The following is a 17,894-nucleotide window of genomic DNA, read 5'->3' on the forward strand; positions in this document are numbered from 1 at the left end:
TAACAAAGTGGCTTCACAGCAGATGCGTATATTTAAGCCACATCAACACCGAATGTACGTGAGCATGCACGATGCACTGGCCATGCCGAGGGCAGCCTAGAAGGGAGGCTGAGAAAAACAGCCAGTCTGCTTTGACTCTTAACAACCAAAAAGCAGTTTGAAGAGAAGAAAAGGAAAAACATTGAGGAGCACAATTTAAAAAAAAAAAAAAAAGTGTTCAGACATCCTGGCTTCAGTGCCTGAAATACAACTCTAAAGTTTGTTTTAATAACTCCATAACAAGCAATAAGGAAGACAAATGAGGTGAAAAATATAGAAATGATGATCTCTTGGGGACTGCATATTTTATGTTTCTCTTGCTACACAGTGACAGGAAGCTGAACACACTGCTGGGAGAGGATCCATGGGATTTGATGTATGGAAATGCATCAGATGTTGACATCAGTAAGACTACACAGTTTTACCTCACTGAAGTGAATTTTGCTAAAATGTTACTGTTCAAATGTCCCAAAAGAGCACTTGTAGCCCTGAATGGAAAGCTCTCAAAGGGACCAAACTCTCTTTAGAGTCAGCTGACATAACTCCAGCCGCAGAATCCCTGTGAGACCTACAGAGTGGAAAAGTGCTTCAGGACAACAAACTGGGGTATATGACACCTCCCAGGTCCTGAAGAGGAAGCCAGAGCAGAGGGTAATTTACCAGGTTCTGCATGATTTGAATGTGTCAGTCAGGATAGCCAGTGCACCTCCCTAGAGATCAGCTCCGGAGAAGTAACAACAGCAACACGACCACCACCACCACATCACCAAGAGCAGAAGAAAGGCAGGCTGACTCTATGACAGTGGGTACTCCTGAATTGTTCAATTTTCCATTCTTCCATGAAAATTTAAAAGTCTTGTTGATTTTTGTTGAGGGAATGCATCTCACTCACAGGGCTGAAGGACATGATATGCCCACCTGAATGTAATTGAATGTAACAATCCAACATGACACACGGCAGAAATAAATTTTCATGAAGGCCACAGTACCGATGCAGAAAACAGTAAACAAGCACACTGAACAGATCTTACAAACACAGATGAAAAATGGAGTTCAGTAAAATCCCAACCAGTGTACAGCTCTGCTCCACTGGGCATTCCGGAAAAAAACCACCAGCTCATATGCAAGCATGAAGAATTGGAAATTATTATTATTGTGATAGTAAAAAGTCTCTAATAATAAAGAACACACACCTACCAGTAAATATACATGTGGACTATCGTGCAAATCAAGAATGACAAAATAACAGAGAAACTCCTCAGCCACAAGACTTATCCCATCAGTCACACGAATGAAAGAAACCAAGCAAGCAGGGCAAGAGGCAAAAGGAACAGTACTTCAACACCTTCCTTAAAAATCAATAATAATAAAAAAAGACACTCATGCAAGTAGAGTTTTCTGGAAAAACAAGACATATTCGTAAGAAAACCCAAGGGAGTGGGAAGAAGATGAGACTGCTTGAAGTCACATTAATCTTTGAAAAACTGCTAACAAATATTTGGTTTGTGCAAAGACAGTCAGGACAACCTGTAATTGTGCTTATCAGCTAAACAGTCACAATGCTCAATTCTTGATCTTAATGATATCGGAATGATATGGGAGAAGGACAGATGCTTTTAAGAAAAACAAATTACTGTTACCTTTGCTCAAAGAGCTATCAAACAAATCATATATATGAACTGCAGCTTAGAAGCAAATTTGTACTGTAGCTGCCACAGTTCATTGACATTTCTAAAGAAAATGGCTGAAAAGTTAAATTATACTCTTACTTAACTGGCAAATTCTTTAGAAATATGAACTACAAGAAATACCACTGTTATGCTCAAGTCATATTTCTACTAATCCTAGCTGAAAGCTTTTATAAAATAACATTTCCCACTGAAAGTATAAAGATTCTTGGGCAATTAATGTTGGGAAGAGCACTCACTGCACTAAGAATGAAGGTCAATTTCTGCATTTGGTTCTGATGCACAGATCCAATACACATTATGGAAGTATGAAGTAAGCAAACCCCACTTTATGCCTTGATTAATAAAGCAAACTAGCAACACTTCCAAATTTGTCTACCTTAGTTATTCTTTTTTTTCAAAGGCATTATTTCATGCCAAAAACATTTAACTTCTAATTGTCTAATGTGGGTTCCAAAACTGCAGTTGCTAGACACCCTCCTGGGACAGCATTTACTATCTGCAGTGGAAGAATAGCCAAGCCTGCATTTTCTAGTTCAGGCCACAAAGTTTTACTTACATTCTCAAGTGTCAAAAGTATAAAATGTCAAATTACAGGCGTAAGTCAAAAGAAAAACATTCTTTTGCTTGGCATCCCATTATTGTTCCTACTCCTCCCTCATGTAAAAGATTGCAGGTGCAGGCATAACAAGCTCGCCAAGCAGGTAGATACCAAGTAGACCCTTGTAATCCAAAATCAACGTTGAAAATCAGGTGGAGATTCCAAAGTTTTCACAACCTGTACAAAAACATCTGGCTGCTACTCTGATCTATACATGTTGTTATTCTTCCTGGGCTGGTAACTTCTGAAGCCATTCAAAAAGATTTTTCTCAAAAACACACCAAGTCTTGCAGGCACGATGGCTTCTCGCCACATCTATATTCATTTAAAAAGCCTGCTGAATTTGGCCGTGCTTTAAACATTCTTTATAAGAACATATGTAAGCTACTTAAAGTGACTGTGCATACCATTATTGTTTCTCATAAGAAAACAAAAACAATATAAAGAATTCTTGTTTGAAAAAGACAAGTTTACATTTGATTTTTTTCCTTCCCGATGCTGAAACATGTTCAGACAGTTGGCTAGCAAAAAAAAAAAAAAAAGACAAACAAATTTGGCCGCTTGCCCCATTCTCTAATTTACAGTATTAACTCTTAAATAATAAAACAAACTATCAAGAACTAAGAAAATAAGCAACAACTAGCAAAGCTTAGACTTCTGTGTCTTTAGAAGAATTTTGCATGGCAAAAGGAAACGCTGTTAAGGACTACCCTTGTTTTCTTCATCCACAGAGATAATTTTTTTGTGCAAGTCTCATGGCATTCAAGTTGCTAAAATCCTTTCTTCCCATCACTTTAACTAGTCACTGAACTGGAAGGGGGGGGGTGTGATTGTTTATGTCCTCTTCTGTAAGCCTTTCAGCCTTCCTGAAAATGTGGTGTTACAGGTGAAACCCTGTCCTCGTCTCCAGGGCTTCATCTTCCTCCCTTCGTGTGTGTGTTCTACTTGCCTCAGCAACCTGAAAAATTGTTGCCCCATGAAGGTCACTTCCCCCAGAGAGGAAGGAACAGTTTAAAAGGAAACATCAATGGTTTGGGTTTATTATCAGTTTATTACTCGAATTCAATTGTAATCCAATCCCAAATCTTAATCTCAGGCCAACAAATACCAGATATCTTGTATCAGATTACAAATGCTAGAGAATAATATGCTTCTGCATTTTAGGTAAAGAACTGCTTTACCCGAAACTGATGATAACTGCAAGGAAAAGAAAAACAATACAAAATAAAATGTATAGAAAGTAAAATTTCAAAGATTACAGAAGGAATCCACCTACATGAGTTTGCCTCAAATATTGTTAGTGTCCTCTCCTATAGACAGGAAAGTCATCTGAATGTGCCCAGAAAAGCACTATTTTTTTATTCTGCATCATGCAATCCCCATATAACCAGCAGATGTTGAGAGGAAAAAGGTTTGGGTTTTTTTGTTGTTTCCCTCCCCGCCCGCCACTCTCAACTGTCCAGATCTCCTCTTTGCCCAAACAGGAAACTTCATGGGGAAGTTGCAGCACCACATACAGGAAAAGAAGCTTGCAAATGGTCTAAAAGCCCTTGCACGTAGTGCTCTCAAACCATCGGGTTAACTGATCGGAGGCTTGCTGTTTATGGGGATTGCACACCTCTCAGCCTCCCTTTTACGTCTTGTGAAGAAAAAAAAAATTCTGGATATGGGGCGAAAAGCCTGACATCTGCCTCCATTAGAACTAAACCACAGCAAGCATTCAGCCAACACTGTGTCGCATGGACTAGCTTTGGTCTTCTCTCCTTTCAGGCCTCTGTCTGATATGGTTACCTTGATTACAGAAGTTGAATTACAAATCACGTTGCAAAAATGCACATCCTTAGTGAATGCCTATCCCAAAACAGGGACAGGCTGCCCAACCGCAATTTTTTGACCCAAAATTGTCAAAATGGAGAAAGCACAGAGATCTATTCTACCCTGTGGAGTGAGTCAGCCAAAAGTGAGACCCCCATCCACCATACAAAACCCAGAAAGTGCGTGCTGAAAGGAGGCGCTCTTTTCTGCGGTAGTGATTCATCCCAGCGACCAAGAGGCAGCCAAACCACAAGGGTTACTTACAGAAAAGGGTCAGGGGAGCAAACAGAAAGGAATTGTTAAAAAATAAAGCCAAAACAATGTTTTTTTGGATAATGTGGACATTGGTACAACATAAAAGTAAGCAACAGCAAAACAAAGGCATAAAATTCTGTAACATTAAATGCCTAATGGGACTTCAAAGTCATGTCATTTGAAATTGCTCCCCTTTGCCTTAGCAATGAACTTCTGGTTTGCGTGTCTCTGGGGTATCCAAATGATGTGACAGCTCCCCTGGCAAAAAAGTGCCTTCAATCCTCCGCATTAATCTTCAGGCCCCTTTGATAACACATTTGAGTTTGTCATTTGAGAAGTTCTTTCCTCTACTTCTGTTGCCGAAGTCAGAAACCATCCTGGAAACAATGTGGTTTAGAAATATTACTGGGCAAAACAGAGGGGAAACAAAATCCAAGAAGAATCTCAGATTAGTGAGACACCCTTAGGATGAACCTAAAAAGATGAAATCTGAAAGTGGTATGCATTTGCTCTGCTGACACTTCACATTTCCAGACTACAAGCAATTAGAAGGTTATCTAGTTACATTACTAAAATTTCAACCATTCTGACTGACATTTTCCAAACCAAACACCAATTTTATTTTGGTGGCATGAAACAGTATGTTCATTCTTAGAACAAAACTATCAAAAACAAATTTTGCCCTAGGTGAACAAAAATATTATCACAGGTATACTGATTATTTTATCACCCTCGTGCTTTGGAACAAGGATTGGGAATTGGAAGTGAATTTTAGGCTGTGGAGTATATTCCTAAATTACAGAATGTTCAGCATCTTTCAGAAATTTTAGCAAACATTTGCAGGGTAAATGAAACAGTAGTATGTCCTAAAGACTTCTAACTTGCCCAAGTTCTTGTCGATTTTCACCAAGATGACAAAAGACATATGCCAGAAATGGCTCATCTTCTGCCAAAACTAAATCATTGTGAAGACACTCATAAGAATTTTTTAAATGTACTTTAGAACAGAGCAAGGTATTTTCCCATAGCCTTTTTCTCATAAAATGCTAACTAATTCTGACTCATTTTCTGAAAGAAAGCAGAATAATCAAAGAAGGAATTCAGCCAGAGGCAGATGTTTAGCATGGAATATTTCAGCCTAGCAGCTGAAGTCTAATAAACTGGTGAGCAGCCAAACACAAGGTTTTGTAATGACACGTGATCTAGGACAAAAAGAGTATTAGCATATTACCAATGTTGTAGATCCATTACTATAGAGAACACTAAAAATTTTCATTGTCATAAAAAGACAGACCTATTCAATATCAACGTCTGTTCCCCTTTCAGAAGAAGCAAGAGGATGTCCTCATACCACATAGGAATAATAAAGTAACCTCCTATTCATTAGTAAGTCAGCTGGAGGATAAACAACATGCAGAAGGCTTGATTGGGTTTCAGTAAGCATGCCTGTATAATTTTCGACATAGCAGTTCTGAAAAGAGTTGGCTAAAGACATTTCTGGTTCCCTGATGTAACTTTCTAGTGAATCTTCAAATACTGGGGAAATTCCAGAAGACTGAAAGGATGATGATATTGTGCTAGTATTCAGGAAGGGCAAACAAAGTGAAATACAATAACTGGAGACCAGCTAGTTCGACATCAGATCCAGGCAAAATGACTGGAAAAATAAGTAAGGAATTAAGGTCAGAAATATAACCAGAAATGTGCCGTTCCACATGGGTGGCATTTTGAACATGTAGCATACAAGCGGCATGGGATGTAAGTTTCTAAAGCTCCAGTGAGAAACTGTGAGACTAATTTTAGCCAACAGTTTGGGTTTGACTTAAAATCATACAACCATCCTATGAAAACTGTCCATTTTCACTATCAGTAATGTACCCCTTAAGTGCAATGCAAAAAAAATATTCCAAAGAACTAACTATGAATTACAGTTAGAGGTTTTTAACAGTGGAGAATCATAACTGAGTAAGAGCAGTTCCAGCAGGATTTGAAAGTAAACACTCATCCTATTAAATTGTTTCATCAATGACATAAAAACAAGTTAAAAAATAATATAAGAAATTGTGTGGATACCACAAATTCAAACAAGTTTGTGACCAAAAAAGGACAGGCTTGACATACACAATGATCTGAGCTGCATGGTTAGCTGGGCGTACTCAAATGAAGCAGACCTGGATACAGCACAAATACTTCCCTGTGTTTAGACAGAATAAACACAAACAGTAGGTGGAGAGTGGGAAACTGGATCTCGGAAAACAGCAGCTAAAGAAGTTATGAAATCATAATGGACAATCAATTCAATGTGAAGTCCCAGCATCACACCGTGACCAAAGCCAAACCAGACTCACACACTTATTAAAGGACTTGAACATACAGGAGGCTGAGTAGTGAACTGGACCTGGCCAATGGTTTTGATGAGACTAAAACTGAAAGAACACATACAGAGTAGCTGTCCTTGTTCTTAAGACCATGCTGAAAAGTTTGAGAGGGTGCAGTAAAAAGCCATGGAAATCACTTGAGGCCTGGAGAAAATGGTTGAGAGCGCCTTAAAGAGCTCAGTCTGTTTAGTTTATGAAAGTTGTGAGGCAGCCTGATTTTGCTATGCAAGTGCCAGAGAGGGAAAATGCCACATAAAGAGCTTTTTAATCTAATGGAGAAAGGCTTTACAAGAAACAAAAGAGGGGAACTGAAGCCAGACAAACTGAGATTTGGAAGAAAACCCACTTTTAAAAATTTGGGAGTGGAATTAAGGACAAACTCTCAAGGCAAGTGATAGATTCTCTCATCCGCATGTTTTCAAATTAAGACCAGGGGATTTTCTGAAAAATAAACGGAAGTTAATATGTGCTCAGAAACAAGCAGTCAGCTTAACAGAGTAAAAATGCTTGAAATTTTGTAGCTTACAATCACACACAAGTTGATTAAGAAAAAATCTAACCATTTCTTTGCACTTAAAACTCTATGAATGCATTATCTTTCAAGAAATACTACTGAAAGGTTGTGTTTTCAGTCACTTGTAACTAATTTACATAACCCCCACTCCTTTTCAAGTGAAGTGCTCACTGTAGTCATGCTTCACACCCATTTCATGGTTGTGTTCTAGTCATTCATATTTGCTGTCACCCACAATTTCAGCACTTATTGATGAATACAGCTGACTTCAAACCAAAGAAAAATGAACAAAAGAGGAAAAGGTGGTTATAAAGAAACAACAAGAACCAAAAAAACATCTGCACACCCATAAATTAAACCTTGAAACCTACAGCCTGCTGGAAACACCATTTCCCCAGGTGATGCTGGAAATCAAGGAGTTGTGAAGAGTCTAGATGGAAGCTATTCAAAACAAGTTCTTTACCCCTTATATTCAAACACTTTGATGACTAAGACATTATTAACCATCATATTTAGCTGAAATGTGATAGGAGCTCAGAAGACAATCAAGAGAGCATTAAACGCAAGTCAGGCAACAAACACAGAGAATATAAACTCCAGTTGTACCCCTATGTGGGCCATATATACACACATGCAAGTACATACTTTCACACAGCAATATATGTATAATGCTTCTTACCTGAGGGGATTCTAGCATCTGAAACACACTGATGCCTCCAAAAGCTAATGGCCGATCTTTCTCTGTTCTGCAGTCGACATAACCGCTCAGCAAGCCCGCCCCTGCAGAGAGAAAAGGAATGCTCACTTTTGCCAAGAATCAGTATTCAGTTTTGCCAAATGACAAGCCATAGGGCAGATGGAATATGTATGCTTTGACCCTTAGAGGCAGAAATATAGAGTTAAGTTACACTCTGCAGATTAGTTCTCCTCATTTTGATTTTCCAATGGAATACTCCTAATAAAACATACATGTATGGTCAATACACATACTAAAACATTTTCACTATCTGGGTGTCCAAAATTTTCACATTTTCAGTCCTGTCTCCGCAACGTTACAATGCAAGCATTGTAACGAAAGGTTTCCAACTTTTCTTTGCACTTAGTCACATATACTCATAGATACTACAGACAATTGCAAATTCAAAACAAACCATTATAACCACCAGTTATAACAGGTTAGGTTTTTTTTTTTTCCTCACAGATTTGTTTGTCTGTTGGCAAGAAGTGATCACAAAAATATTCTTTTACCCATACTTGACCCTATGATTCATTTCACAAGCTGGGTCAAGTGTGCAGTTTCAGTGGTCTGAACACTCTCCAAGATGGAATTAAATTAGCATTCCCAAGGTGAGGAGCAGAGGAGTGGCATCTAGCACAAATACATTTAAGGTAACACTAAAGCAATTCCTGCCCCTGGATTCAAAACCAGAAGACAGAATATGTCACTTTAAGAACAAAAAGACAAATGTGTTGGAAGCTGTCTTTGGGCTACTACAAAGAGTTTTGGGCTACTGTGGGAGTACTTGAGCATTTTTCTTTGGCTTCAGAAAAGTTATTTGCATAAAAACCTACTCGTTTCATGGTTATTACCCACGATAATTATACACCATTCCTGTTTCAGGCCTGATATGCCTACCAGGGAGGGTCCACTGTCACTTACAACTTCATTACTAATTTGCTAACAATGTCTGTATTAGGATAATAGCTATCACATGAAAAGTAAACCTGTGCCTTTCCTTAGCAGCCCTCTGTGCTAATAAAATTCATTGATATTTATTGATCATCATCCTGCCAGTCACATTCCAAATGCAGTTAGAAATAGTTTAAATAGAAAACATCATAAAGAATCTTGCATCTGCTGGGTTGCAGAATATAAAATATAACCAAGAACGCACTTATGAAAGGTTCTCAGCTGGTCATGAGAATGTGGGGTTTTTTATGTCAATTTCGTACGTTGTGAAATTGGAAAATACAATTAAAGGATATTTGATGCACAAAAGGAACTTCTATGGCAAGAGAGAGCATTCTTTCAAAAGGCAAAAACAAATTTAAACACCAACCCAGACCCAGGAGGATCAAGCCCCTGTTTAGGTCAGACATGTAAAACAAAGAAAAAGGTTCTTTCTGGTACATATTCTAACAGATTTGATGGCAACGGCATTTGGAAACTACTAGTTCCTTCTCATACAGAACAGGTGCCCACACTGTTGAAAACTCTTGTGCATGTGCTTTGAGATCCTGTGAACTATACAGAGTCACTTGTAGCTGTGCAGATGAGAGAGAAGACAGAGTTACACAGTGCTTACACAAAGCACAGCACGGTATTAAGCAGGTGCCACCAGCTTCACTGTGAGAACCAACTCCGTGTTTTGAAAAAAGGTAAAAGGTTAAAATCACTATTATTTTATTCCAAATTGCACTCTGTGGATTGTTAAATACCTAATGAACTTTTACACTCAGTCTTTGGTAGTTAACTGTGTTTACTGAGACTAACAGTCGTTTTTTGGCATAGATCCTATCATATGGAAGTAACTTTTTGCTCATTTTGGTAATACAAGATAGACATGAATAATATTCACTTTTCACTGTCCACACATTATCCCTCTGGAAAATGCCCTAGCTTTCCTGGCTTTCCAGACTGCAGAAAATGTTTGGCTTAATTTTGCCAGATATGAGAGGTTTTGTTGGCATCAAGGGTGGAGACTGGCTTCTACAGTACCAGGTCTTGGTTAATCTGTATTCTGTATTTATTTACGCATCTAGCTGCTTTGAGAAATTTAGAAAAAATTAGAAAATTTTTAGTTTAGAAAAATCTAGACATTTAGAAAAATATTCAGTTCCCTCTTTTGCACAGATCTAGCCCTTACGATGCATGTAATTGTCCTCTGTGACAAACACAACATCTGGTGGGTGTGTGTACATATAAATAATTAGGAATTATATTTTGATTACTAATGTACAATTTCTTTAATCAAGGGAATTGGCAAACTGCATTTAAATAACAAAAACTGTAATTTGAGATACATACTGTACTGACCACCACTTCAAACTTGCCCCCAAAATGTTTTAATATGAGAAAATTGAACGCATTTGGCAAATTGTTAATGTAAGGGCTGTTCAGTGAAGCCAAACTGCTCAGATATAATCTCCACTGCCCACAAACTTTTTATTTTTAATCATGAAACTTTCAGTACAACTAGTTTGTTCCTTTAAATCCCCAAAGGCGGACAGATTTAACAAGCAGAAATCCATGTCCTATTTCTGTATCAAATCTGAGCTTGTTGAAATACTGTATTTAAAACAACACATCGCCATTACTCTCCACGTCCAACAATATCCACATGAAAGACAGATTTGATGACCATAATAAATCTCAGCATCTAGTACAAAAGCTCAGTTTCTGGTGGTTGACCCTTTCCACAAACTTCAGCAAGACTGAAGAGCCACCATCTGACAAGTATCACCAAAAGGTAACACTAAGCCTGATCTGTGACTCTCAGGCTGCTGGTCCCTAGCTTCCAGCTCCAATGAGGCTAATAGGAAAAAAGAAAAAAGGAAAAAAAAAGAAAGAGTGAGTAGGCTGTGTTTTGAAAAGTAATTTTCAATCCTTCTGAACTGCTGAAGATGCCTCTGTGTTTATTCATTAAGGTTTTCATTCAGCACAGCACTTACCAAAAATAACCCCACATTCATCCAAATTTACTCCTTTCCAGACTTCATTTGAATTTAAGCACAGTGAACACTCACTGAATTTCACTGAATTTTTAGAATTGGAAGGGACCATAAAGATCATCTAGTCCAACTCCCCCAACTTGAGTCCAACTCAAGCATCTCATTATTGAGTTGTCTCCTCATACACCCTATAGTCAGAACTCCATATATTTCAAAACGCTATAGGTTACACAAATATATATCCTCATCTCAGGATTGGGCAATTCCCATCCTTCTGTCTTTTCAAAGCAAGGACAGAACTCCTCTCATACCTCCAAGTTAACTGGTGAAGTAACTGACTTCTGCAACACTCAGCTGTCCATTTCCACTCCATGGGGTGCTTGCATAAAGAATTAAGAAGGACCCCTAAGCACGCTGGCATTTAATTTGTCAACACTGCAAACCCATCAGCTATTATCAGCTAGTTTACAACTTGCAAAATAATAGCAACACTGAATGCTGACAGTCACTACCAAGTGCTCCTTTAGTGTACAAAATAGCACGGGTACGTATGAAAGACATGACTGAAGAACATGTTGGCTACACAAGCACAAGCCTCCTCTACAGAGGCCCATGTCCTCTCCAGCGCAGAAGAGAAGCTGTTGACTTCATGAAGTAACAAGGGACCAGAAAGAGTAATTTCAGCTTTGCAGATCAGCCCTGCTCAAGCTCTGACTCAACAACTAGATTTATAAACTTTCACCTTGGATGAACCACCATTACCATGATCGCTGGCATTATTCTGTTTGTTAAATGTGGGCTACTTTTCTGGAATCAAAGCAGAACACGCTTGCTTTTCCTATGTGATAGAACAAGCAAAGATCAAAGTAGACAGCAGTAATTTTCAGTCTCTATAAAACTTGTCAAGTAATTATACTCTGCTACAAGTTCTGGGGTCTTTCCCTTGGAAAGGAATCACTGTTTCTCCCAACCCACAATTTTCCTGTCAAATCAACAGCATCTGAAGTACATACCTGAAATAAAAGGAAAATGGAAGATCTGTACTGTAACACAAATGAAAATTTCTGACACACAGCTAAATGAAGGGCCAGTTGCATCTGCCAACATAAAAATATAGAGACAAGACCTTCCATATATATTTGAAAAAAAAAAAACCAAAAACTGAGTGGACAGACAATGCAGGATTTAGTAAACTGCACTGGATGCTGGATTTTCTTGCATACCAGTTGCTCACATTTCAACACTCAGATCTATTGTACCCATCCAGAGAGGTTTTTTTACACTAGCCAAATCAACAAGGCAGGCACACTGAAAGCCTCTTCTAGAATCTTAAGGATTCAAAGATTTGGAGCCTGTCTTAAAAGAGTTCAATAAGCCAAAACTCTTTTCAAGTCCACGTAGTCTCTCACCACTCTTTTTTCAATTGTTCCACAAAGGAGGTCACCTCCATAAAACATAAGTGGAAAAAAGATACTGTTTTTATGCATTCCCATAGCACAGCAAGAGCCAGAGGTATCTTCCAGCAAATGCATTAGACAGAAGTGGCCATCCAGAGAATTTACAGTGTCTTCAGCTGTAAATTCCAACCAGCATATACTATAGACATCCTCAATACCACCTTTAACAAACATTTGCAAGTAGTGTCTCGACACTATACCACAATTACTCCTGCAACTCAAAAGTAGTTCTTTGTCATAGACACCAAAGCTTCATCATTCTTGTGTAGTGAGATTTGGTTTCCAGGTCTTAGCTGCCTCAGTGCAGAGGAAGAGATGCAAGAGAGATTATGCTGAGAATAGGGTGGGCGAGCACTTTCTACATCCCATAGTGAAAGATTTTAAGTAAAACTTTATAGGTGGTTGATTTTCCTATGCCTCTATTTAGCCAAGTTATCTCATAGAAAAGATTTTAAATAATTTAGGAATATCTTTGCAAATAGCTAAGATCTGGGGCCTGCTCTCCTTTTACACTTTTCAAAACACTGGTCACCCCACCCACAGTTGAAAAAAAACCAGCCCACAGTTGAAAAGTTTATGACAGGTCTCTGGCTCTTCAGACTCCTTAATAGAAAAAAATTATTTCAGATTGTCCTACCTCTCTTAGAGCAGAGGTTCTCAGCAGAAGCAGGATGATTTAATAATGAGAGTCTTCCCAGAAATCAGTTATCCCTTTTTTTGGCCAGTATAAAAAAAAAAAAAAAAATTAAAAAAATCAAGTGCGACTCACACGCACAATTTCTCATAGAATAAAGTAACAAAGTTAAGAGGAAGACTCTGTAGGAACCAGTTTTGATGGGGGAACAGCCGTAGCCCCACCAGATAAGGGAAGCGCCTTCCCTTCGGTTCTGAAGATTTGCCTGAGCAGAGATCTTGCATAGAAAAGCAAGCTCCATGGTTAAACAAACCAAAGGCACCAAAGTGACTTCTCTCTAATGGGGAACAACTGCATGCCACTAAACCATTGCAATCAGTAAAATACATTTCACATGAAACTGGAGAAATTTGTCATTTTAAGGAAAGCGAGAGTTTTTTTTTACTCAATGTGGGGTTTTTTCCTGTTAACACCAAACATCTGGCACAGTAAAACCATCCACACTTTCTAAAAAAGAAAAGACATTTTAACTTGCAGCAATTGCAAAATAATTTGCCCATGTACATTGCCAGTGATTACGAGTGGTACATCTATAGCAGAGCCGTGATATTCTGCACTTATATCCTCCTCATCCAACAAGAAATTCACTACCAAGGAAAACTTAATCCAGTTGTTAAAATCAGCATAAGAACATGATGGTCAAAGGGCTAGTCTGTTGCTGTTACACCCTCATGCTGCTTGTGGATGCATGTAAGAAAGAGCAGACCCAATTTCAGAGTAAAAGCCTGCTTCATTTGTGCCAGCTCCTTCCTCCCTTGGCAATTTCCTTTATTTTCAGGACCTCAGTTGGCCTCATGTGACACCCGGGTTTCATTTTACTGCACATAGCACCAGGACATTCTGTAATTTTCTCCTCTTCTGATAACAAAAGTTAATTTTAGCAGATCAGATCTATAAGGGGTCTGCATACAAGTAAATATAAGATAATTAAACTGAATTTCCCGAGATTTTATTTTACTATTAAACAGCCACTCAAATATTAAAAAAAAAACCAAACAAAAAGCTAACACATTCTTCACAAGTAAAAGCTCTTGCAACGTGACAGCTTTAGAAGTAGGGTTAACATTATATAACTCAAGATATCCATTTCCTGCACTGAAACCCAGGTTTTTTTGTTTGGTGGTTTGGTTTTTTTTTTCTGATGGAAATAAAATCTTACTAGAAAAAGCAAACAATTCATAAAACCTTTAAGAAAGGTTTACTTGTAGACAAGAGAAGCTGAGTGCATGCCTTTTGGGTTTTCTTCTTTATAAATACTGGATGAACCCAGTTACTGGTTTAACCTGTGTAACAAACTTTGAGACTTTCAATACTCTTCATTTCTCCTTCTTCCACAAGGGAACTTTGAGAGACTTGGAACTAGTGCAGTTTAGACATTACACCCTGTAGCATTAACACAAATTTCAAATCTAAAAAGAAGCGCTTCCTGAAGACTGTTAGTTGCAGTATATACTGTCTCCCCTCAGGTTTGCAAATCACGTGCATTATTTTCCCATGCAATGTTGACTCAAGCTGAGAAACTGAAACTTTGTGGTGGAATTAAAGGGCAGGAACATCTAAATCCAACACCTCTTGACCTGATCACCAAGGCAATTCACCTCAGTATCAAGTACTTCACCTCAGTATCAAGCACTTATCAACTCTTTTAGCAAGCTCATGGGTGCAGTACAACGACATTTATCTCTCAGAATACCTGGGAAAATTATACTACTCCACTCCATCCATCACCAATTTTGCTTAAATAAAAGAAGGTGACTACACAAGATGGCATATAAACCCACTGTTTGAGGTGAGAATGTCCAGGAGCAGTGGTATTGATGGCTGTGAATGAAAATGATGATATTTTGCTACTAGCGTGACAGACTGCCACCTTCTACAGCATGCCCTTCAGGTTCCTTCAGAACGTACCCAGGACCACCAACAAAGGGACAAACACCACCATCCAGACTACTTGCTCTCCCCTGTGGGCCATGGTAGAAAGAAGAAGAATCTTTACTTAGAACAATTTTTAATTTATTTTAATCATCCATAGCCAGCTTACTTTTGAAGATTTCTGTCATGGTTTCAGCTGGGATGGAGTTAACTTTCTTGCTAGCAGCTGGTATAGTGCTATGGTTTGGCTTCATGAGAGCAGTGTTGATAGTGCACTGAAGTTTTTGTTGTTGCTAAATTCTCAAGGCCATTTCTGCTCCTCACACCGCCCTGCCAGCAAGCAGGCTGGGAGTGCACAAAAAGTTGGGAGGAGGCACAATTAGGACAGCTGATCCCCACTGACCACAGGGATATTCCTTACCATGTGATGTCATGCTCAGAAATATAAAGCTGGGGGAAGAAGGAAGGGGAGGACATTTGGAGTGATGGCATTTGTCCTCCCCCAAGTAACCGTTATGTGTGATGGAGCTCTGCTCTCCTGGCAATGGCTGAACATCTGCCTGCCAATGGGAAGCAGTGAATGAATTCCTTTTTTTGCTTTGCTTGTTTGTGTGGCTTTTGTTCTACCTATTAAACCATCTTTATCTCAACCCACAACTTTTTTCCTCACTTTTACTTTCCAACTCTTTCCCCCATCCCAACTTGGCAGGGAGTGAGCGAGTGGCTGTGTGGTCCTAGTTGCCGGCTGGGGTTAAACCACAACAGGTTACATCTTGATTTTTGCAGTATATGACAATTACATCTACAATAGGATCAAACAAAATACTCTTTCCTCCCATTCAGGCAACTACCCATTTCCATTTTAGCACCGAGAGGATTCCAGGAGGAGAGAACAGTAGAAAATAATTTATTTGAATTTTTCCACAGACTGTTATGGCTCTTTTATTTGTTTTTTTGTTTGGTTTTGGTTGGGGTTTGGGAGGGAGGAATTCTTAGGGGTTTTTCTTTGAGGTTGCATAGAAAAATGTAGTCATTGAGGTAACAGGAGCATAGTTGCAATCACGTAAGCAAATATAAATGCAGATTGCAGCGTGCCTAAAGAATTTGGAAGAGAATGTTACACCTGGTATAAGATTTTTTTCAGAATATATAAACTCAAATGTTTTTAAAATATTCTCTCCACTTTTGAAGATAGCTTTAGTCACCTCAAACAGCAAAGAGAGATGAAAATAGAAATAATTTCTATTTTCTTAAAAGTGGAAAAAACCCATAGGAGGCCTATACTGCCTACATCAGGACACTTCCATGAAGTAAGCATACTAAATACGGTCTGCATTTGGAGTAGAACCTCTCACACAGGAATTCACATAGGAAGACAGAAGCTCTCCCACCTGCACCATCTGTGCTCAACCCATTCTTCCCTAGGCACCAGCCTGGAAAAAGAGAGCCTGGCTAAGCAGAGGCTCCTCTTCCACCTACTGCGCAGTTCCAAATGGTCCGAGAGGGAGCCTGTGGGACAGATCCAGCTTGCAGGATGATTTCCCCTGCTTGCTGCTTTTTCTCCTGTGGCTTCAACCTGCAGCAGATGTGGAAAGGAAGGAGAAAGGACAAGCCAACGACTACTATGGTCTAGTGGGAGGTGTCGTGCCCACGGCAGGGGGGTTGGAACTCGACGATCTTTAAGTTCCCTTCTAACCCAAACCATTCTATGATTCTATGTAACTTTTATATATAAATGTTATATAGCTATATAACCAGAAAAAAAGACGTTGTCACTTCACCAGTCAAGAAGCTGACAAATCTTTCCCTGAACGGGCCTTCAATCCACAGCACTGAAAACCTGAGCTTTCCTATTGAGGATGCAGACTTTTATATCCACCGTTAGCACACCAATGAAACAGGAATGGGATGGGAAAGGATGGGAAAGAGAGACACGCTGAATTAATGTCCTGAACAGGAAGAGTGAAAAGATGACAATTACCCGGACAAGCAAAATAACTAGATAAACAAAACTCATAACTGAGGAATTTCCTGCCTGCTTCCTTGTTCCCAAAGGAACCCAAGGTGGAACCACAGGATAGATGAGTGAAAAACCCTGCAAGCTCTGCTCCTCTGGCCACTCTGGACAGACTACATTCTATATCGTTGTTCATTTGTTTTTAAAGCTATTTATTCTCTTATACACTTGTTTCAGAGTATCTTTGCTGTAAGATATGTTTTTGCACTGAGACTGTTGATAGTAGAGGTCATCAAATGAAGCTGGTCAGTGCAGATTCAAGTCATGTTTAAGCTATAGAATTCCTAACCCTGGGATGTTACTGCACCAGCCAAAAGTTTTTATGGTTTCAGAAAACTACTGGGCAAATTCATGAAAAGACAAACCCACTGACGGTAACAAACAGCTTCTGAGCAGTAAACTGCTGATAGCTGGAAGTGCATCTGGATAAAACACCACTATACGCTTCTCCTGTTCTTATTACCTTCACGCATACTTGCTTTTGGCCACCAACAGGCATTTTAGGGGGCTACAGCTTTGGTCTGACAAACAAAGTACTTTTAAGTATAAAGATCCTCAGTAATTAAGACTTTCAAATATGTTCCCTTAGCCAGAATTTTGAAATAGCCAAGAACATTTTTAGAGAAAAATAAGGTATGGCTATTTAACCAAAGTGAAGATCTACTTTTAAAGTAATGGATTGATTGATTACCTAGAATCAGCTGTAAAAAAAGTAAGAAAGAATGACATTGTTAAAAACACAATAGATATCCATAGCAGCACCATGTGTAATTGTAGTCTCCATACCTTGAGGCATACCTTCATATTTAAGTTAAAGCAACTTTCGTTAATTCAATATAGGAAGTGACCATTTCTGCACTGTAATTAGCTAGAGCAATAGTGATTTGTGAAC

General features: G+C 38.8%; 1 protein-coding gene across 1 annotated transcript in view; it reads right to left on the bottom strand.

Annotated features, from left to right (window-relative positions):
- The window catches only part of SPIDR (scaffold protein involved in DNA repair), a 206,165-nt gene that overhangs the window by 132,436 nt on the left and 55,835 nt on the right, over nucleotides 1-17,894 (bottom strand). Inside the window, exon 7 of the mRNA XM_074146132.1 lies at nucleotides 7,970-8,070. Within this exon, the coding sequence (XP_074002233.1) occupies nucleotides 7,970-8,070 (101 nt within the window). The remainder of the gene's footprint in view (nucleotides 1-7,969; nucleotides 8,071-17,894) is intronic.

The sequence above is a fragment of the Numenius arquata genome, chromosome 4 (assembly GCF_964106895.1).
Source record: "Numenius arquata chromosome 4, bNumArq3.hap1.1, whole genome shotgun sequence".
NCBI classification, from domain to species: Eukaryota; Metazoa; Chordata; class Aves; order Charadriiformes; family Scolopacidae; genus Numenius; species Numenius arquata.